Raw genomic sequence first — 24,054 nt, forward strand, 5'->3', positions numbered from 1 at the left:
CACAAATATATTGAGAAGAACAAAAGTACTCTATGCCTTATGTTTGTAACTAGCAACATACATCTAAGTTCTCCAAGATGTTTGGTCACATGACTAAGAACAAGAGCCATTCCTTCCACATCAGCCAGATTAACTCGACATTGCCTAGATATCACATCCTCTCTCATTTCTTCTACTGATGATTCTAAATCTCTGCAAAAACAAGTCATAATTTATACATCTTGTCACACTTAACTTTCATCTTATTATATATAAAATCAAACAGCTCTCAGTCCCCATTGATATGCCAGTGTTCTAAGTTTCCATACACATAGCACACATGAAAATCTGTCCAACAAAGTGAAAATAAGAAATAACTTTCCAATGAAAATTTTAAATTTAAACAACATATCTTTCAATTTAGCTCAGAAAATTTCTGTATTTTCTCATATACAGTACACCTTTATGGAATTTAATTAGAACTCTGCAGGCATGGATTATATACCTGGTTTTGTTCTGCTTGCTATCTTAATTTTGTCTGCCACATTAATCTTACACCACCTTTTCTTAAACTGTAAATTGTGTGCTACTGTTTATTAATGACATTGCTCTATTTCTGCACTGAAACAGTGTTTGTTTAGTTGTTAACAAAGTTTTGACTTATCAAACAATTATATAATATGGAAATGCACTGTATATCACCTTGGTTTTTCTTCTTTTTGATTAAATATGCTGCAAACTGTCCCAGGTAATTACTCAAATTTTGGTTAGTATCTATGTATGATCATTTTTTATTGAAAAGGTATAATTATGAGCATATTATCTCAGTAGTTATTTTATAGGATTTTACTAACTCTTGTCAGTGTATCATCTTATAATTCAAATAAATTACCCTTTATCAACAACACCTTACAAAGAACATACCCCAATTCTCTTAACACTTTACTGCCATCATCTTTGTAATGTTTACATTGTGTGTCTATATCTGATCGTTGTTGACGAAGTACCTGGTGTTCAGCTCCAGGAACTGTTGTTAGCACCTTCTACAAATAATAAACACACTCTTATCCAATATACCAAGAGCATTCACAAAAAAAGTGTTTTTAATACAAAAGCTCTGTCAAAAATTCTTTTGCATTTCTTATCACATCCAGCATTATCTCCCAATGATAATTTTATCAAAAATTTAGAAGATACATATATAAACATTCAAATAAAGGAAAGGTAAAATCTGACAAAACAAAAAAAAAGATTACCTCTAGCAAAGGTTTAGGCTTAAGGCATGGGTGAGGACAGTTAAAAAAAATATTTTCTCAAACCAGTTATTTCTGAAGATAAAAATAATCGTAAACTTTCTTATATTAAAAGCTTTTACTCACTGAAATCTTTTTGATAGTTTCTTGTATAGAATCAGTCATTGACTCATTATTAAGCTGCTGAATTCTTCGCAAATGTTTTAAATCTACTTTCAAATCTGATGTTTGCCTGGCAACATTTAGGATGCCATCTTTAATACTCTGTGTAACAATGGTATGGTGAGATGACTGGGATGATATGTCTGAAAAACCTTAAATGGAAGTACACAATATTTGTTTAGGTTATGTTTTTTTACACATCTGTACTATTTTGTTTGGTTTTATCTTTTGTAGATATGGTTCAAGAAACACATTTAATCTAAAACTTTACTTCATTATTATGGCCTCACTCATTTTCAATTAAAAAAAAATTTAAAAAAAATTTCAAGCATCCAAAGTAAACAACATAGAGAAGAATCAAAACCTAAAATATTTCACTTTAAAATGACAATAGTTAATAAAACCTACTGCGGGTCACTCATTACAAAAATGTTAGAACAGATTATCAAGCCTAACGAATACCTCTTAAAACCATAAAAGTTTTATTATGGTTTTTAGTGTCAAAAGTTTGTAACTTCTTATTGGTTTGTTATTCTAGATATGTTGTCACTGAGGTAATAAATTCTGTTCTATAAATAAGCATATGGGCGTAACATAAGAAGCTTCTGCTTTACAATAAATAAAAAAGAAGAGACTGCTCAATCATATGAAACTCAACTAATTGTTACAACAGTTTTGTATGATATTTAAGTTGTACATTTACTTTCACTTTCTCTACTTCGGTGTACAATCAGCTGTGTATGTCATTTAAGTTGTACATCTTTTGCTAAATAATGTACAATCAACTGCGTACATTATCTTTGGTGAACATCTTTTTCTCTACTTTTGTTGAAAATGTGTACATTCAGCTGTGTTAGTTATTTTTATACATCTACTTTCTCAACTTTTGCTAAATGGTTTACATATAGCTGCATACATGATTTAAGTTATACATCTACTTTCTCAACTTTTTCTAAATGGTGTACATATAGCTGCATACGTGAGTTAAGTTATACATATACTTTCTCAACTTTTGCCAAATGGTGCACAATCAGCCAAGTATGTTACTGTGAAAGTACTCCAATTTTCATGGTTTCATGGATGGCTTTATCCACTAATCTAATTGCCCAACGAAGTATAACAACTGTTGTCCAAATCAAGACATAGAAAGATCCCCATATAGATTTGACTACATGGATATGGGCATATAATCTACAGAATACATTGAATATCAGAAAATGCACTATGAGCTTTATATACAACTTTAGACAGGATTTAACCCAAAAGCATTTAACTTTAAAAAGCCTAAACTGTATGACTTTTAACCTTTTAATTCTCATGAAAAATCAGTTTTGATCAATGAAAGTCAGAATTCCGGTGATGATATGCGATGATGAAGTGTTCAATTTATCTCCTCATAATTCTCATAGCATTCTTTCTATGTAACTGTTTTCTTTAAGAGACATGTATATGGCCCAAATAACACCATTGATGATCGTTTATCTGTTGATCCTTCGATCTCGGGTTAATTAGTGTCATCATTTCTGATTACATGTGTGTGCAACAATTAAAATGTTTACTTTGCAATTTCCATCAATCAAGACAATGTGTAGGAATAGATGAATCATCTTATTTCTAAAAGCAATTTTTTTATTGAAAATTTGATGAAATGTTGTCAGAAATGAAAGACGAACAAGTAAGTGCAATGTCCACAAATCATTATTAAACAACATATGAGAAGCATCGGATAGAAATCGACCTTGTGCAAGTGCACATATAAGACTTTGGTTGATTTTGGCACATTCAAATACGAAATAAAAGATGAATTTTAATCTGTTTTGTAGGGTTCTTATAAATCTATGAATTTAAGAACCCAACACATGTAACTTTTGCTCAAACCATGAAATTGATACCCACGAATAAAAGTACTTTCACAGTATTTAAGTTGTATCTAGTTTCTAAACTTTTTCTAAATGGTGTACATTAGCTGTGTTTCATCATTTTAGTTGTACATCTACTTTCGCAAATTTTGCACAACAATTGCAAAATGATTTTTTTAAAGCTATATTGACAACAAACATGCATAACTTTCAAACCATCATATCAAGAGTATTATTGAGTTACTGGCTAGAACTTAGAGTTAACATTAAACTGATATGATTGAACAGTTAATTTGATAATGAAAAAAATCAAAATTCAATTTGTATTCATATTTCTAGGACTGATTGTGGTTGGCAATTTTGTTGTATTACAGTAAACATATATGAATTATTTAAGGAATGACTGTATTATTTTATCTGTCTATGAAGAAATAACATAAAAAATGTGGTGCACACTGAACAACCAGTGTAGCAGGTTATTTAAAAGTGTACACCACATTTTTCAGGTAATTTCAAATAGACAGAAAAAATATTACAGTCATTCCTTATAATTTAATTCTAAATTCCATTTTGAAGGAGTAAATTTTGAAAAAAAACGTTGGTGATGTCACGGTCACATGACAAAATTATGTCTATGAGCTTATAGACAAAACACTTTCAGCCAAAAAGAATTTCAAAATTTTAGGCATGAAACAGACATTAATAAATATATCCATAAAAATCTACATTTTGATAACTCCACATCATAAAAAATCATGTAAATGAGCTAATATAATGTTGTTATACAATCTATTTTCTTCTCTATCTAATTCCTTAGGTATGCAAATAGGTTACACCGAGGAGCTATGTTCTATATTATCTTTAACAAAAAAATTATCAACTTCAATTTTCCTATGTATCAAAATTCATTCTGCAATAATCAGTTGATTTTATCTGTTAAATCATGTTTGTTTAAAATGAAAGTTATCAGATCTTCATAGCTAAATTGCTTCGCCGAGCGCAGCTAGATACAACTGCAGAGGTCCAACCCTCAACAGTTGGGGCAAAAATGGACAAAATATTCGTGCTTGATACAGGTCTGAATTTGGATTTTTTTTTTTTGCTTTTGTGCAATACACTATGCTGTTGCAAATAAAAATAATATTCTTTTTAATTTCTAAAATTTGAAATGAGAAAAAAAAATAGTTCCTCCCTCCCCACAATTTTTTATTTCACCTCCCCCCCCTTACCCTTTTTCCAAAAAAAAAAATTCTTTCCCTCAAGATATGGTCATTATCTCAATTCACATTTCCAATGGAGTTTGCAACCATAATTACCCTTTTAGGCTTTTAAATACATCATAAAAGTCTTCCAATAGAAAATGACATACATAATCATGTCTAAAATTAATATTCCTTAATCAGCATTTTTAATAGTAACATCTAAAAATAAATTGACAACTAATCACCTCAAGACAATACAACATTTCTTTATACATAATTTAAAAGTAGTGTAAGGGAGGTAATTCAAAATCAACATTGTACTTAAAAAGTAATTGTCCATTAACAAGGAAACCCTTGTTTTTCCCCCTTTTTTGCCCCTAATTCCTAAACGGTTTGAGCCATTACCCCCCAAAGCCAATCCTAACCATCCATATGTGGTATGGAAACTTGTGGTATAATTTCAGAGAGATCCATACACCGTTCCACAAGTGATTGTCTGGAAACTAGAAAAATGCTTATTTGGGCCCCTTATTCCTAAACTGTTAGGACCATAACCCCCAAAATCAATCCCAACCTTCCTTTTGTGGTTATAAACCTTGCTTTAAAATATCTTTGATTTCTATTCACTTATACTAAAGTTATTGTCCGGAAACCAAATGTCTGATGATGACGACGTGATACCAATATACGACCGCAAAAACCTCCATCAAAATGTATTAATTACTTTAAAATTTTCATCTGATGCAAAGCTGCTATTCATTAAATTCAGTAAAAACAACAGTTGCCAAACAATTTTAAGAAAGAAAGGTTTGAATGTTGCAGCAACAGTTAAATTCTGAATACATCATAATCAAGATTCCACCTTGGTTGTTGAGTCTGTTAGAACATTATCTATTAATTTTTACCTGTCAATGATCAAAACTGAAAAGTGAATTTTTACCCACGACTGACCTGAGAAATAATCCAACACATATTTTTTATCTCATTATCCCCAGACCCTACGTGCAGCATGATACTGAAACAAGCAGTGATTATAAACATGCAGAATATGTCATACACCAAAACAAGCAATGCAGGTCATAAATATACCTTTATCACCATTGACTTTGTCTCCGTCATCTTCTGCAAGAAAGGTGCATTCTGGGTAAAAGCTATCTCAAATAATGCAACCATGCTGTTAGTAATTTTATTTGACAATATGAATATCATATTCATTGGAAAATAATTTTCAAATAGAAATATATACTTGGAAAAAGACCAAGGCAACTGGCATAAAAAGAGTGTAAAAACCCTAAGCTCAAACTGGATGCCAAAATAACTTAGACCTAAGGCAATAATGCAAAATATAAACAATTTATACTTACAGAACCTAACCTTTGCCTCTATCATACATATAACATAAATAATGTACAGTTGTTTATAAAACTAAAAAATATCATTGAAACAGGCAGGTGATATGTAGTAGACAATGAAAGAACAGAGTTCCAATGTCCCTCGCGTTGCATATATTTTATCTATCCAAGGTACAAGGGCAATAACTAAAAAAAGCACTTTTTTTTTGTTCTTTAAAACTTTTTATTAATATCTTAGAGAAATGTAGGCTTTAGAGCAAATGCAATGTGATTTCCATTATAATTTATATTTCCAAGGGGCATAACTCTTTTAAAAATTATTGATCGGCACTGATTTTCGAATTTGTCAAAGACAGTGCTGCTATAAACCTATGATATAAGTTTCATAAAAATCTGGCAAGAATTGTACACATGAGAGCCCTAACAAGACTGGATGGACGGATGGATGGATGTCCGGTATTTCTATGTCCCCCACAACGCGTTGCGAGGGGGACAATAATAAAAATTCAAGAGAAACTGTTTGTAAGAATCTTTTTACTTCAAAAAGTTCTCAAAAATAAGGACCTAAGTATATTTTAAGATGGGTTACATTATTTCAAGTAAAACTTTATCCTAATAAATGTGAGATTAAATTTTTAGCTTTCTAATGTAATAATATTAGCAAATTCATGACTCATATATTATTTACTTATATAGACAAAAGGAACTTTTTTTTGTAAAACTGTCTTAACACACAATTTGGATCGTAAGTGATAGCCATTTAGAAACTGAAAAAGTACTAGGTAATGCAATGTTCTTAAATTCCTCATCATAAACATGGTTTGACTGTTTCAAAGTTTTGTTAGTAATAAGGTGCTACAGCCAAAAAATACACAAAGCTCTCTATTAATTCAAATCAACTCATCAAAGTTATCAATAATCTTATATATAGTGTAAACCATTCCTAATCTAAACCCCAATACCATCAATAACTTCATAACTTACTTCCTACAACACTTGGGGGTTTAGAGTCTCCTAAATCTGATGGTGTTGTACTAGCCCCACTTCTTATACTACTTTCCCTACTTGATCCTGTTACAACTGCTGTCTGCACCCAGGCTGTTAAATTTGCAAGTTGCACTTCCATTTTTTCCATGCGTACTCTGAAGTACAAAAAAGAAACAAAAGATTAATTCATTCTTCATTCACTAACTTTATATATTCAGCTTAAAATTATCTCATTGATTTGGTTCAAGATTGTCAAAAATTTTGTAATTTTTGAATACATGTAACAGACCTGAAGTCAAACTAGAGGCTCTAAAGAGCCTGTGCGCTCAACTGCATCTTCAACAATTGCCACTTTTGAGTAAAAATCATCATTAAAAGGAATAACAGTATTTAAAGAGTTAGCTGACAATTTCAGCCATGTTTGACGTATTTGTAGATCTTATCCTGCCGATCACTTTTCTTTTTTAAAGTTTCTAGTTATCTATTATAGTTTTCAAGATAATAGGCAAAATGGTTAAAAAAATGGTAAAAATTATCATTAAAGATCAATAACTCCAATAAAGAGTCAACTGAAGATATCTACAGTCATGGATTATTTGTAGATTGTCTTGCTGATCATTTTTATACGACCGCAAACAATTTTTGCGGTCATATATTGGTATGACGTTGGCGTCGTCGTTGTCCGAAGACACATAGGTTTTCCCACAATAACTTTAGTTTAAGTGAATGGATCTCTATGAAATTTTACCATAAGGTTCAATACTACAAAAGGAAGGTTGGGATTGATTTTGGGGGTTATGGTACCAACAGTTAAGAAATTAGGGGCCAAAAAAGGGCCCAAATAAGCATTTTTCTAGTTTCCAGACAATAACTTGTGGAACGGTGTATGAATCTCTCTGAAATTATACCACAAGTTTCCATACCACAAAGGGATGGTTAGGATTGACTTTGGATGGTTATGACTCAAACCGTTTAGGAATTAGGGGCAAAAAAGGGGGAAAAACAAGGGTCCCCTGGTTATTGGACAATTTAAAAGCAGTGTCAGGGAGGTAATCCAAATACATTTAAAGTATTAAAAAAAAAAATTGGATTACCTCCCTTACATTGCTTTTAAATTATGCATAAAGATGTTGTATTGTCTTGAGGTGATTAGCTGTCAATTAATTGTTAGAAGTTACTATTAAAGGAATTTTAATAGCCATGATTATGTATGTCATTTTCTATTTCAAGACTTTTATGATGTATTTAAATTGGTAATTATGGTTGCAAACTCTTTTGGAAATTTGAATTGAGATTATGACCATATCTTGAGGGAAAGATTTTTTTTTTTTTGGAAAAAGGGGGGGGGGGGGGGGGGGCAATTTTTTCTCATTTCAGATATTAAAGAGAAAATTTCTTCAAATATTTGCAAAATAAAAGGTGGGGGGGGGGGGGGGTGGGGGGGTCAATACGCAACAGCATTTGACTACAGTTATTCTGTGTCAGAAACCTGGACGCTGGACGACACACGCCAAGTGATGAGAAAAGCTCATTGGCCCTGTGGGCCAGGTGAGCTAAAAAGCACATTACTATGCTTCAGATTGAGAAAAGTCCATAAAAGCCCTTCCTTATTATCTATTTTGGTAAAATGACTAAATAAAGTTGGCTTTGCATAATTTTCTACATTTATCAGAAGCTCTCTACACATGTATTTGTATAGTACCTTTGTTATCCTATAATAATACACAAGTTTTTGTATAGTACCTTTGTTATCCTATAATGATACACAAGTTTTTGTATAGTATCTTTGTTATCCTATAATGATACACAAGTTTTTGTATAGTATCTTTGTTATCCTATAATGATACACAAGTTTTTGTATAGTACCTTTGTTATCCTATAATGATACACAAGTTTTTGTATAGTACCTTTGTTATCCTATAATGATACACAAGTTTTTGTATAGTACCTTTGTTATCCTATAATGATCACAGAGTTATGTTTTACCTGGTTTCCGGGTCAGTTGTAGGTGAGGGTGTAATACTGCGAGGAGGAGGAGGAACCATAGGTACTTGTTCTCTCTCTGGAGTAACCCTGTAGCTCTGAGATCTCTGGACGGTTGGATCAGCTGATCTTGGTGACATTGGTGTGAATGCTAAGGAGTGACGATTTTGCTGATGTCCTGAAATAAAACATTTCACCAATTTTAACGCGACATTTATGAAGATCAATCTACAAACTGATTTGTGTATTGGAAGTGTGTTCTTTTTTTCCCATTTATAACATCACAGAATTCAACTTATTACTAGATTTTCATTCACTGTTGTTCAGTTTTGTTAACAGATGGAACAAGTTGAGAAATAATTGCTTACCCTTCCAAATACCTCTCATCCCTGTCCACCTCCTTTCCAAACCTTCCAATTGAATTCATTATTATATATGCATACAGTATTTGCCAAAGGATGCAAAAAAACATCAATAGCTCAGTTCTTATGGAGTACAGAGGAGTAACTCTTCTAAAAACAGGGTTAAACTCTCACACCTGTCAGGCTATTCAAAACTAAAGCAACAAAGTAAGGAAACAATCACAGGTTGAGTATACATCAAAGAGAACAAAGTCCAATTGCACTTGACCAAAACCTCTCAGCTCATTCCTTTAAAATTATGAATTACTTATAATATCAGCTGATCATCTGAATATTGTCAGGAAAATAGACATAATCTAATTTAAATACCTGCAATTTCATGTGAGTAAAAGTTGTCCCTTCTCCAGATGCCAATAATATATGATAGAATTCTGAGCAAGAAATTTTTCTAGTTTCATTTATTTTTGACAGAAATTAAGGAACAAACCCAGTGATCAGACCATTTTCAACTGGAAGATTTTTTAAAAATCTAAATGAAAATGTTTAATTGAATACATACTAAATATCTGGAGATTTATACCTCCCAGATGAAAGGTTCACATGTGTGTTGTAACAAAAGTTTCATTTATATAATAATAAGTATTATTTTAAATTCTTTGTCAACTAGAATATTTCTAAATTAAAACCACAACCCAATATTGACTTTAACTTTTGTATGGTGACAAAACATTATATGTTATAATAAAAAAACATTTTTCAATACTTGATTTTTATATGTCTGCAGTATAAACATCTATGAATAAAAGGGAACTTACTTGTATCAGGAGGTGGACCTGAAGCTCTTAAAGGGGAGACCATCGTATTCGCCCTGACACCTTTGGCAATGTAAGTCTGGGGTGGAGCACCAGGGGCACCTGCTCCGCCTGGTCCATGGAGGTAGTCATAGATCTGCATACCAGTTGCTGGTGTAGGTGACAAGGTTCTCCTCAATGGATCACCAGGAGGTAGCTGGCTTCTTTGTACTGGTGGAGACACTGACCTATAATGCTGTTCTGGACCTCTTTGTGGACCCTGCTGACGATATGTTGGTCTGCCTCGTCCATCATGGTCTTGGTAAGATTGTGGTACCGGTACATAACCATTCTGCATCTGTATATTTTCTGGGATTGGTCCTAAGTTGTGTCTATCAGGAGTGCTTCGGTCGCCACGGATACGGTCTGGTGAATCATACAATGCATTGTGTGCATAGTTGACTGGTTGATGATGTGATGGGGCACTTCTGGTCAAATCTGGAGTAGGAGATCTATAGAGATCATAATCACTGGCATAAATAGGATCCCTGTAAACAGGGTAGGAATGTGACATGGAAGCAGGCAAGGTCTGGGCTTTTCTTACCTAAAAATAAAGGAATACATATATATTAAATTGATATCAGCATTTTTCCAAAAACTGGTAATTACATATGACTGTTTATTTACAATTAAATTACATTTGGACAGTAAACAATAAATTGGTCGCCAACACTTTGTTACAAAGTTGCATGAATTTTTCAGAAGACATTTTTCAATACTCTGACATTATTTTTCATTGGATTGTTTATTTCTATTTTGTTTTCCAATGGAATCTGTAAGAAATGTATCCTTTACACTTAATTCAACAGGTAAAATTTGTATCATTTCATTTTTCTTTCAATTAAATAAAGTCTGATACAATATCAAAGCAATGGTAAAGCAACATAGCAACAGTGACAGTGCAGGATGAGGAAATATCACATCTATGGCCGATATCTGATGTCTCCATTGATACTTGTCTGAATAAGATAATACTGAAAGCTCTGAAAATATCTACCAATCTCTGATTCATTGTTCAGTATCTTATTCATTTTAATACGGACTAAAAAACTTTACCAAGTAAATTCAATTATAACTTATTGATAACTTTTTCTCATTATAACATGAAAATATGTGAAAGTACAGTTATGTGTTGAATTAAAGTTACAAGACAGTTTTCCTAAAACATTCCTTATAAAAAAATGTGTTTATACCCCCAAATACAAAGTGGGAAGTCTACTGCAATGACCTTGTCTGTCCATCAAACCATGGGAAGTATACTGCAATAACCTTGTCTGGCCATCAGACCATTCATTTGTCTGTCAATAATTTTCTTTACATATTACTCAGCTACTGTATTTAGGAATTATTTGATATTTTGGCTAAACTTAAAAAAGTTGAAATATACTGCACATTTTCAAATTAATCAATATGTATTAATTTCACAGAGAACAAATTTATTAATTTCCCCAAAACAATACATGACAAGCATAGAAATTTAGGTCAGTTAGAATGCTTATCTTTTAATTGTTCTTTTTTAAAAATTCAATCTAATTAAAATACAGATTCTATGTTCTTGCTTTGCTAACATGGATCCGACAACTCTCTGTGTCTTAATTTGTTATTTGAAAACGCTCCAGTATATCTTCTGTTCTGGAAATTGTTACATCAGCAATGAAATTTCGGTATTAAAATGTTTGAAGGGGTGTATCACTGCGACAAAACCAGAGGATCAAGAAAAGTAACTAAACCAAAAATAGAAAGAAACTTTGTCAGAAACTTGTAAGTGAAGCTGACACAGGATCTGAATTTGACACATGTAATTTGATTATTTACATAAAGCTCAAGCTTACTTGATCTGTTATTGCTGTTGCTGGTGTTTCATATATCCCCTGGTCAGATCTTTTCCCTCGTTTCTCTGGAGGTAGTTCCCTTACTTTCTGGGGATTATCACTATCACTCTCCAGTAACTTCAACACTGTTCTATCCTTAATATCTCTGAAATCACATCCATTTACAGGCTAACTTTTTGTAACAAAACTTGCATATTTCTATAGTGCATATCAAAATTGACTTTGTGACAAAATTTTAAGGAAAAATCAATGAGAGATCATTTCTGTATTGTATGCCCTTAATTGCATGTCTATTGTTCTTTTAAACAAGTTTCATTTACTTTTGGTCACTGCATGGGTTTCCAAGTTATTCAGTATAAACGTGAGTAAAGTAAATTGTGCTAGCTCACATACCACAAACCACGTAATTAAAATGGGATTTTTTTTTATTAGCAAACGCATTTATGGTTTTGATGATTGGAAATCCTCATACAATCATGTAGCAGGTCTGATAAAAAAAAAAAGGCACTATCAAGGAAACAGGAACTTATTGTCTCTGGTCCCAAATCATCACAAGAATGTATCATATGCAATATGGAAATATATTTTAATGTTGTTTTTGTGCACATATTCACTAGATTTTTTCAGTTTTATAACTGATTAAGTTGATATGGTTCACACTTTGGAGAACCATGTACTAAAATCAAGTTCCATTTCACTGGAAATTCAAACTTGCAATTGGCCTACCTCAAATCTTCCAGCTGATAGTAAATACTGGTCCTTGGGTCTAGGATATAGATTTTTCTCTTTGGAGATGACAAATACTCCATATTGAGTTTCTCTTGGAAGGATCTTACAAACAAAGCTCTGACTGTATCCAAGTGTGTGATTTCATTAGGAAGATCAGATTTCTTTGTTTCATCTTGATACACCAAGAAAACCATACCTATAACATACATGAGATATATAGTTTGGTTATTCATTTTTATGACAATACCATCTTTTTAAAACTTTTGAAACAACAGTATAACAGTAACTGCAACTCTCAATAGAAAAAGACATGATCTACTGTTTTAAGTGAACAAAAGTGACTGCAAATGAAGTTTTAGTACAAAAGTAATCTGTTGCATTAATGTGAACTTACTTAATTAAAACTATCGTATTACAATTTTGTGTCATTTGATTTAAATTTTAAAACTTCGCAAATAAAATGTATAGTTTGCCTTCATCAATCACAACTTTGATGAATTTCAATTAAGTTACTGATAACATGTTTAAAAGCTGAAAAACACTTATTTCCAATCATCAAATCAAAGACTGATGCTTTGAAATACTCCATGTTATAATTTTCATTGTAATTATAATTTTCAATTAAAGTAATGAAAAAACTTTTTTTCTTAACTATAAAATAAAACCATAAACATGCAGAATATGATGAAATTATCAATTGGGTCATTGGCCCTTTATGAGTTTGATATATTTTCATTTTTGTGGATAAAGCAATAGTTGTAACTAGAGTTTCGCTCACCTGCATCTTCAACAATGGCTACTTTTTTGGTAAAAATCATCATGAAAAGGCAATAACTCTATAAAGAGTTAACTGACAATTTTAGACAAGGAGACGTTTTTGTAGACCTTGTCCTGCTAATCATTTTAGCTTTTTAAAGTTTCTACCTACATTTGTATCTATTATTCTCTTCAAGATAAAAGAAAAAATTTAAAAAATTGGTAAGAATCATCTTTAAAGAGCAATTACTCCAATAATGAGTCCTCTGACGATTTCAGCCATTGACCGCTTCGTAGATCTTGTCTTGCTGATCATTTTTCATGATTAAAATTTCTCTCTATCTATTACAGATTTCAAAATAAAAGGCAAAAATGAAAAAAAAATGGTAAAATTTGACATTTAAGGGCAATAACTCTTTAAAGAAAACATCTGACAATTTTGACGTAAACAGACAGTAGGCAGATCTCAACATTCAGTCAGATTGTCTCTATTCAAACCAATGAGATGAACACCAAGTGAGAAGAAAAGCCCTTTGGCCAAGGTGAGCTAAGAAAAACAAATCAAGTGAGTATATCATCTCCTTGATTAATAGGTGATCTTCACTTACCCATAGCTCTATCATAAGTGTTAGGTGGAGATCGGACAATAGGTAAACTATTCCTCATGAAACTCCCTCTCTGAAAACTGACAGGTCCTTCCACATTGGACATAGTCTCGAAATCTTCATAATCTCTCACATTGGCTGGGTTATAGGTCACCACCGTAGCCCTTCTGTGGGGATCTCTTGGTCTACGAGCCTGTAAATATAGCAGTATTCTATCAATAAATGCAATCTCAAAATAATCACTTCTTTTTTTTTCTTTGGATTGCTCAAGGAAATTAGGACAGCTGTTGTTTTTATTTTTTTTTACATATATGAATACATTTAATGGGGTTAACCCGGCAACTCTATTAGGATCAACTAGAGGCACCAAGGAGACAGTGTTGCTCATCAAGTTTCATATTTACTAATGGTCCTAAAAAACAAAAATCTAAATACATACATGTTTAGATTCAGCATATCAAAGAACCCTATAAATTCAATTATTTCATAAAATAAAACTAAGTTTATTTTTGTACCCTTTGGACCTTACTGTGGACCAATTTAAAAACAGGGTTCAAAATCAAAATTCTAAATACAGTTAGATTCAGCATATCAATTTTTCTTTATATCAAAGTTTAATTTTTGATCCTTTGGACCTGAATGTGGGCCATTTTAAAATTGGGGCCCAAATTCCAAAATCTAAAAACCAGGGTAAGATTCAGCATACGAAATAAACCCCAAGAATTCAAGACTTTTAATTAAACACCAATGAAATTGCAGTCAAGAAATATGCAATTTATACAAAGTATTACTATAGAAAGTATTGTTTTTGGCCCCTTTTTTGCCAAAAGGTTAGGGCCATAGCCCCTAAAATCAATCCCAACCTTTCTTTGAGATATGGAACTTCCATACACTTATACACAAGTTATTGTCCTGAAACAAGAACAATGCTAGTTTTGGCCCCTTTTGGTCCCTAATTCCAAAAACAGTTAGGACAATAACCCTCAAAAGTAACCCCAACCTTCCTTTTAGGTATGGAAACCTTGTGGTACAATTTCATAAAGATCCATACAATTATACTCAAGTTATTGTCTTAAAACCAAATGTATTCGGATGACTACAATGACAACAACAACGTCATACCATCATACGGCTTCAAAAATTTTGTGATCATATAACTACTAGTTTGCCTGGTTATAAATTATATTCTTTTCAGATTTTTAACGTGCTAGTTCACAAGGTAACAGTCCCCAGGAAGACCTCACTCAGTCACCTTTCTCGGACACATTATTCTAACTCAGAGCCAACCAGCGTTTGGTCTTCCTCCTAAATGCTGAGTGCTCAACAGAGAAGCAGCAAATACCCATTTTCAAGTCTTTATTGGCCAGGCTTGGATTCAAACCAACAACATCTCATACTCCAGGCCAGCATGCTACCATGAGACCACCAAGGTGGTCACACTGTACAAAGACACCAACATCAATCAGCATTTAAAATCTAAATTCTTGTACAGAGTTACAGTGTACCATTACAATGTTTACATCCAGTTTAAACTTCATTAAGATTGTGAAACATTTATATCACAGACACACTACTAGTAAGATAATCCTTCACAAATATCCACGTCATGATTGCTATCTGTATATATAATTTTTAAGTCCCCAAAAATTGAATACATGAACAGTGAAACTGAAAAACAAAAAAAATAAATCAATTTACTTACTTCTATGCTTTTGTGCAAACAACTGAATTAGAACTTTCAATTATAAAAAAAAAGGAATTTGCATTTTCTACATTAGTTATGGAGGAATTTGTAATGAAAATTATCTGATTGCAATAAAATGTATCAGTGTACATACATTGTGATATATTACACATGTTTTAATTCATGATTTATTACCCTTTCAATCAATCCAAAAACAATTTCAATCAAAACAAAAACAACTTTTTTTATCCTGATCAAATTGAGTCGAAGGACAAGTGAATCTGTGGACAGGAATATTATCAATAGAATTACCAGTAGATAAACCTCTGAAAGTGTTAATTCCATGTGGTATAACTTATTTACACCATGATATTATGGTTAATGCAAAATGATAGCTTTCAAAAATTTAGAAGGGGTGTATCTTTCAATAAACTGTTAACACAGAGATATGTCTCGCCTATTTGTTATTTTGATAATGCAAATGTTGAAATTAAAATAGCAATACTTTAACATGTAAGTTATGCAAATATTCAAAGTCAATGAACCATGACTGAAGGTACAGGGCTAAACAATCTCCATGGAAATGAGATGTGCCAAAGCTAATACAACTGCAAACCAAATACTATTGACTTCTCATAAGTCGTTCCCTTTAAACAAACCTAAACACAAACATTAACTTGTAAACTATGTAAAAGTTTCAAAGTCAATGAACCATAATTAAGGGGTGGGGTTATATAATCTCCATGGAAATGAAACTTGCAAATGGGAATATCATTGACTTAACATAAGTGGTTCATCTTAAACTGATCTAATCACAAACTAATACATGTAAACTAAGCAAAAGTTTCAAAGTCAATAGACCATGACTGAGGGGTAAGGAACAAATATTCTCCATTGAAATGAGATGTGCTAATGCTTATACAACTGCATACCAATTATCATTGACCTACCACTAACAGTTCCCCTTAAACTGCCCTAATCACAAACTAATACATGAAAACTAAGCAAAAGTTTCAAAGTCAATAGACCATGACTGAGGGGTAAGGACCAAATATTCTCCATTGAAATGAGATGTGCTAATGCTTATACAACTGCATACCAATTATCATTGACCTACCACTAACAGTTCCCCTTAAACTGCCCTAATCACAAACAAATACATGAAAACTAAGCAAAAGTTTCAAAGTCAATAGACCATGACTGAGGGGTAAGGACCAAATATTCTCCATTGAAATGAGATGTGCTAATGCTTATACAACTGCATACCAATTATCATTGACCTACCAATAACAGTTCCCCTTAAACTGACCTAATCACAAACTAATACATGAAAACTAAGCAAAAGTTTCAAAGTCAATAGACCATGACTGAGGGGTAAGGACCAAATATTCTCCATTGAAATGAGATGTGCTAATGCTTATACAACTGCATACCAATTATCATTGACCTACCACTAACAGTTCCCCTTAAACTGCCCTAATCACAAACTAATACATGAAAACTAAGCAAAAGTTTCAAAGTCAATAGACCATGACTGAGGGGGCGGGGTCAAATAATCTCCATAGAAATGAGATATGCTAATGCTTATACAACTGCATACCAAATATCACTGACCTACCACTAGTGGTTCCCCATAAACTGACCTAATCACAAACTAATACATGTAAACTAAGCAAAGTTCCAAAGTCAATAGACCCTGACTGAGAGGGCAGGGCCAAATAATCTCCATGGTAATGAGATGTGCCAATGCTAATACAACTGCATACCAAACATCATTGACCTACCACTAGTGGTTCCTCATAAACTGACCTAATCACAAACTAATACATGTAAACTAAGCAAAGTTTCAAAGTCAATAGACCTTGACTGAGGGGGCGGGGCCAAATAATCTCCATGGTAATGAGATGTGCCAATGCTAATACAACTGCATACCAAATATCATTGACCTACCACTAGTGGTTCACCATGAACTAGACCTAATCACAAACTAATACATTGTTGACGCCGCTGCCGTCGCCGAGGCCAGAAACAGCATACCTATATCTCGCTTTTTGACTCCGTCAAGGCGAGACAAAAATTTGACCTTATTTAATGATAAAGCATAATCCAATTGCATTGAATGATATTATGGTGTGGGAGGTGTAATGCTCAGCTTTATGTCTGAACCTGAGGCAAAACTGCATGTCTCAAATGTCAAATCTATAGTCCATCAATCTGTCATGAATTTTGTAAACTCTTTTGTCACATGTTTATATGCAAAATCTCAAAGACACCTCATTTGGCATTGAAATCTTTTTTAATTTCAAATTACCGGTATTGTTTTCAAGCTAAGCATAAAGTTTTGATATTTTTGAATAATTAATCAAAGAAATTATAATAAAAATAAACTGTTGACACAGAGTTATGTCTCGCCTGTCGGCATAAAATTCAGAAAAAGACAATCTGATGGACAGCAACATTACTAATTAATTCAAAGTCGCTGGACCTACTAGTGGGTGGGGCCTCGAAATGGTTGACAAACAGCAATGTAACTTTATAGAAAATATTGTCTATTGTAAGTAGTTCCTATCAAACTAACTTAAATCATCAAACTTAACATTGAAAATTGCTAATTAATTGAAAGTCACTGAACCATGGCCTAGGGGGCAGGGCCTCAAAATAGTCGTCAAACTGATATGTACTGATAGTAATGCAACTTCATACAAAATATCATTGATCTATCACAAGTAGTTCCTATCAATCTAACTTAGGCAGAAAACTTAACATTGAAAATGGCTAATTAATTCAAAGTCACTGGACCATGGCCTAGTGGGCAGGGTCTCAAAATTGTCTTCAAACTGATATATACTGATAGTAATGCAACTTCATACAAAATATCATTGATCTATCACAAGTAGTTCCTATCAATCTAACTTAAGCAGAAAACTCAACAATTGTTGACGCCGTCATTGGAAAATCCCTATGTCTTGCTAGGCCAGACAATAGAACGATCTATATGGTGTTTTTTTAAATTTGCATAACATGTGACCAAAGAGTTTACACCATCCATGATAGATTAATGGATGTATAGATCTATGACATTTCAGACATGTAGTTTTACCTCAGGTTCAGACATATATAAGTGCCAAAAACCTAATAGAGCTTTACACCTCCCACACCATGATGTCATTCAAAGCAATTGGATTATGCTTTATCATTAAATAAATTAAATTAGATTTTTAGTATCCCTCACTCTGACTTCCATCAGGGCCCATAACCGTTTTTTTGAGTTTTTCGAAGAGCCCATCACTTGACTTCCTTCAGTACCAATATTCCATCTAATCCTAGTTCTAGCATTTACTACACCCAGTGACCATTACTTAAAATTACCCAATTGTCCATTACTTAGGATTTGTGTTCATTAAGTATTAATGTAGGTTTATAAGGCAAGAAGAATATGCCATGTTTGACCTGCAGAGAAACTTTAAAGTAAAACCCCTATGAGTGATATACAACAATTGGCAACATAGTTAATGGCAAGAAAATATCTGAAAAATTTAACATCAAGCAAAGCAGTTAAATGTCTATTGGTCAGAAAACCTGATATGAACCTTTATAGCAGGTATGCTTATGATATAAAAATGCGTGTTTTTCTCATCACCAGAGGCAGATTTGGGAGGAAGTGGCCCAGGCACCCACCTTCTGGAGCTACATATATGGTCAATGCATAGACTTTTTACATGTCCCATTCCTAAATTTGCTTAGTTCGGAGGCCCTGGGCACCCCTTTTCCAAAATCCTGGATAGCATCTTATCACTAATCATTTTCATCAGAACTGTTAAACCCTTCCTTGTGATTTCATATAAAAATATAAGAACAGAAGCTAGTAGTATTTTCAATATACTACTTCAATATGGCATTTTAAAAAAAATTTTCTTACTCCATGTATGGGGGAAAATAAGGCCATTACCATTTAGTCCATTTTATTCATTTCTATAATAAAATACTGAGTGCATTAGATTAATTCTAATAGAGTAGTGTACATTAAATCAATAACCTTACAGATCTTATTAACCCATAAAGTTTCCTAATATTATTGAATATTTCTACAAACTGAATTAGTAACACAGTAATTTATCTTCTCTCAGGGGACCATTTCAATTTAGGTAGAAAGAAGAAATACCATATGTATAATTCCAATAGTCTACAACATTTGATGGTTTACATCCTCACAGAAAACACTTTACACTGCAAAGGTTTCAATCCTGATAGGGAGACAGTGCCATTCAAAAGTTTCAAAAATCATTCAGGTGTAAAATTAAACAGGAGGTGCAAAAGTACATCATGATGCAAGTAAGATTCTGTGAAAGATCACAAAGATATAAAAGTGAGATAGAAGGACTAACAGACAGAGGAATAATCATTGAGAAATAAATTGGGCAAACATTTTGAATGCATTGCCTTTATTGCCTTTATACAAAAACATAATGTGTTTCAATATTTGAGGCTTATTGATCAATAGAAAATCATCTTACAACTTTAACATTAAGACCTTTCAAATTTGCGCTGGTCAGATTTCCCTTAATCATTACCCTCCTTAATATATATTATGCAATTTAATTTAAGTACATGTATATGTCCAACATTTTAATTATAAACACTATTAATCATTTTGTTTTACAACTTTAGCATGCATGTATTCACAAAACCATTACAAATTGTGTAAAGAAGTTTTAAATTTATTTTACACTTAATATCAGACAAACATGTACCTTGAATTTAATTGATTTCCACAGATATGACTCATATCCATATATTAAATGTGTACTTCGTTATCTACAGGTATTGTTATGTAACAAGTCTATAAACGGTAAAAAAAACATGTTTTCATTTTTCCCAAACACATTTTTTTAAATATAACTTTGGAAAGTTTAAAACTACAACCTTGATGAAGTTACTGGTTTTGGTATGAGAGAATTCCCTTCCTAAAAAGCCCTCTAACATGTCTAAGAAATATTATGATGATTTTGTATCTATTCATGGGAAATCTGACATGGTTTCTTTCGGCCTCTTATTTAAGAACAAGAGTGAACAATTAAATACCTGCTCTACTAATTAAGAATTAATTTTATCTAAAAATCAGTAAAGTGTTCCATATGGATCCCTGTGTCTGGCCTGCAATTGCTGCTGTCAGTGTAAAAGTGTAACACTGACTGTAAAAAGTGAGTCCATAATTCAGTATTATACTGAAAAACGAAAGAAAAAAAATCTTTTCAAAATTTTGCTTTAGACACTATGTCTGATCATAAAAAAAGCTTCTGCCAAAGTTTCATTTAATTCTATGAAGGTTTGACGAAGTAATTGATGTGTAACAAACTAAAGCCCAGACTGTATACTTGATAACTGTAAAAAACTAAGTCCTTTAATCAGTAAAATACAGAATAAATAAAGAAAATATTTTCTTTATTTTGCTTTGGGTAATGTCTTTTCATCATAAAAAAGCTTCTGTCCAACTCACATAAAATTCCATAAAGGTTTAAAAAGTGATAGATGAATCAGAAAAATATGGAAAAAGGAAAATAATTATTTCAAATTGTTTGCTCTGAATACAGGCTTTTTGGTCATAGAAAAGCTTCTGTCCAAATTTCATAAAATTCCATAAAGGTTTGACATAGTTATTGATACCTAAAAAAATCTAAAAGGACAGACTGAACCTAAATGTAGACACCACTGCAATCTAGGATAGCTATGTCTTGCTTTTGCAACATAAATGTTACAGGCTCAACAAAAGGGTTAGCACAGGAATTTAAAAAATTTTACATTATCACTTATCCATGAAAAGGAAGTCAAGGTCAAATGAATCCTTTCAGACTGACATGCACACCTTACAATCATTAGAACATCATATTTTGTTGAACAATACATATACAATTTCCTGCATACTCTTACAAGAAACTATCAACAATTAATACAATAGATAGGTTCAGCAGGGTGGAACGACAGGCATGGTTAGGGGCAGAAATTTTGCCTTGTAATAGGCCATCAATGGACTCCTCAAAGTGTTGTTGCAAGGATTCTTTGAAGTGCAGAGATTGTGGCATTCTCTCTTCACAAGGTATCAGATTAAATGTCCCCATTCTGGCCAGACATGGCTGCCAACTTATAAATCCAGACAGCCAAATGGACTCCCTACTTTGGCAAGTTTTTTACTACTGAGCAGAAGAAGATCAAAGTGACAATATTACTATACCCCAGTTACCCTTTAATTATCATTGATCAATGAACCATGAAAATGAGGTCAAAATCAGATCAACTTTCTCATAAGGACAATGTACATCTTATAATCATTCTATAATTAAATAGAGATACATTTGTAATCTATTACTTGAAGTAACTGAGAAACTGATCTTATCATGAAAATAAGAAAATCATTAAATTTGTAGATAAGAGTCTTTCATTTCTAAATGGACCATTATTCCAGTATTGAATGTAGAAAGTTACAATCCATCAAAGTTATATACCTTGTTATTATGGTGTCTCCAAATCACTTGTTCTGTTGGATTCATTCTTCTTTTTTTTAACTCTTATAATTTAATCCATGTACAATTAGGTGGAAAACTGTTCTGTTTCATTTAAAATCTTAATCCAAAAAGCATGTATTTTAGTTTAAAACTCAAGTCTTTAAAACTGCACTTTAAATCTAACAAATTAAACAAACTGCACCTTTCAATTTATCAAACATCCTGGTGACTATGATTAACTTAATCAATTTGTCTTCTGCTGATAACAAAATCTGTTTACATTGTCTTCTGTAGAAATATTTGAACAAAAATTGTAAGAAAGTTGTCAAATTTTTAGAAGCCATTCAAGCAGAAATGCATAAATTCAATAAAGTCTTTCTTTGTCAAAATTTCAGTAAGTTATAAATTAAAACAAACTTTCCAGTTCACCAAATCCATCCTAATAACAGTGGTCAAGATAGCTATTTCCGAATTTAATTATTTTCGACATTTTATATGAAAATCAACCAACTGTTGCACTGAACAAACACAATGAAAGCTTAGATATTTATATTCAGCAATAACCATTTGCCATTCATAATTTCCTGTTATATTTCCTTTGTATGTTGTCTCCCAATAATTATAATTAGTTCCTAATGGGTTTATATAATTCCAAAGCTATAAAACAGAATGCAGATGCATATCAGATCATATGAGATTATCCTTTTTTGAAGTGGTAAAAACACATGGCCCCTCTGCATTGTTTATTAAAAAAAGATGCAGATTACAGAATGATGATCAATCCAAGAAAAAATGCAAATTCAACACAGAGGTACAAGGTCTCACTATTCCTAAAAAGTACCCCTGTACATATGACAGTTTTTTAAAGTTCATCACAAACAAAAACCTAACAACAGCCTATGATTCAGTCATGTAAATCCATTTAAATGTTTGAAACACTGCTTTTAAACCTTTTCAAATATCATTTCATATCCTGATTTCACAATAGAATTTATCTTTTGAATTAAAGAAATGAATATGCCGAAAGAGGCATAGTAAATAAAAACAGGTTATATTGATCAAAATCAATATTTTTTCTTGTAAATTGATCAATCAAATCTTAAATTCAGTTACGTCTAGTAAATATTATCAGTATTTCCCGGTAGCAAAAATGTTTCTATTGTCACAATCAAACCTGCCAGAAGGGACAATTAAATACACAAGGTGATATAATCACTGACAGGTGTTTTAGAAATATATGTAGATATACAGGTATGTTAATTGACTTGTAAGGTGTTCATGCACACCTGACTTGGAAATCAAGTGTAGGGATTTAAACAGATTACAAATAGTAAAAGGCCATGTCTACATGGGGTCCATGACAGTCTGAATTATGTCAAAGATAATTAAATACATCTGTGACAAGAGATAGGTCAGTCCATTGTATCAAAGGCTTCATAGGTCAGTCTTCCTGTATCAAAGGCTTCTTATTATGGGTCCCCGATGAGCATGTCTAGTCCTTCAGATTCTCTGCTTAACCATTTGTCAATAAAAAAGAATGATGATAATGGTAATAATAGTTCTTGATTTTAAGAGGGTAACACAGTTATTCCCGAGGCCCCAATGCAACACAATGAAATATAACAACCTTATAAATACAAAATAATGGTAATCAAGCAACCACAAATGGATTGAAATCAAATTCACACAGTTAAAAGAATTGTTTCATAAAATTCATATAATTCATATAATTATATAAGAAACGTTTGGGAAGTAGACAATGTTTACTGATTTTTGCCTAAGAGTTAATTTATCAATCACAGGTAATTGGCAGGGATGCTGTAAGTGTTTGCTGTTAGTATGGGTTTTGCTCATTGTTGAAGGCCATACTGTGACCTACTCTATGGTTGCTTAAATCCACATAATTTTGAATTTCTGTATCAAGTCACTGGCTATCTGGGCGGAGTGTTTTATGTATT

The 24,054-nt window shown here is 32.4% G+C and overlaps 1 protein-coding gene and 1 long non-coding RNA gene across 5 annotated transcripts in view; one reads left to right on the plus strand and one right to left on the minus strand.

Annotated features, from left to right (window-relative positions):
* LOC127730430 (uncharacterized) overlaps positions 1 to 24,054 on the plus strand; it is a 157,980-nt gene that overhangs the window by 67,622 nt on the left and 66,304 nt on the right. The window lies entirely within an intron of this gene.
* The window catches only part of LOC127730413 (coiled-coil domain-containing protein CG32809-like), a 90,243-nt gene that overhangs the window by 12,316 nt on the left and 53,873 nt on the right, over positions 1 to 24,054 (minus strand). For 3 of the 4 annotated variants that reach the window (XM_052238816.1, XM_052238815.1, XM_052238817.1), the window contains exons 4-13: positions 13,916 to 14,105; positions 12,549 to 12,747; positions 11,823 to 11,967; positions 9,955 to 10,534; positions 8,781 to 8,955; positions 6,792 to 6,949; positions 5,545 to 5,577; positions 1,359 to 1,546; positions 904 to 1,022; positions 62 to 192 (exon numbers count right to left, since the gene is read on the minus strand). In XM_052238816.1, coding sequence (XP_052094776.1) covers positions 62 to 192; positions 904 to 1,022; positions 1,359 to 1,546; positions 5,545 to 5,577; positions 6,792 to 6,949; positions 8,781 to 8,955; positions 9,955 to 10,534; positions 11,823 to 11,967; positions 12,549 to 12,747; positions 13,916 to 14,105 — 1,918 coding nt within the window. Of the gene's footprint in view, positions 1 to 61; positions 193 to 903; positions 1,023 to 1,358; positions 1,547 to 5,544; positions 5,578 to 6,791; positions 6,950 to 8,780; positions 8,956 to 9,954; positions 10,535 to 11,822; positions 11,968 to 12,548; positions 12,748 to 13,915; positions 14,106 to 22,096; positions 23,271 to 24,054 lie in introns of those variants that run through there. The other variant, XM_052238818.1, reaches the window with a different exon arrangement.

This window comes from Mytilus californianus, unplaced genomic scaffold (genome assembly GCF_021869535.1).
Source record: "Mytilus californianus isolate M0D057914Y unplaced genomic scaffold, xbMytCali1.0.p SCAF_2, whole genome shotgun sequence".
Lineage (NCBI taxonomy): Eukaryota > Metazoa > Mollusca > Bivalvia > Mytilida > Mytilidae > Mytilus > Mytilus californianus.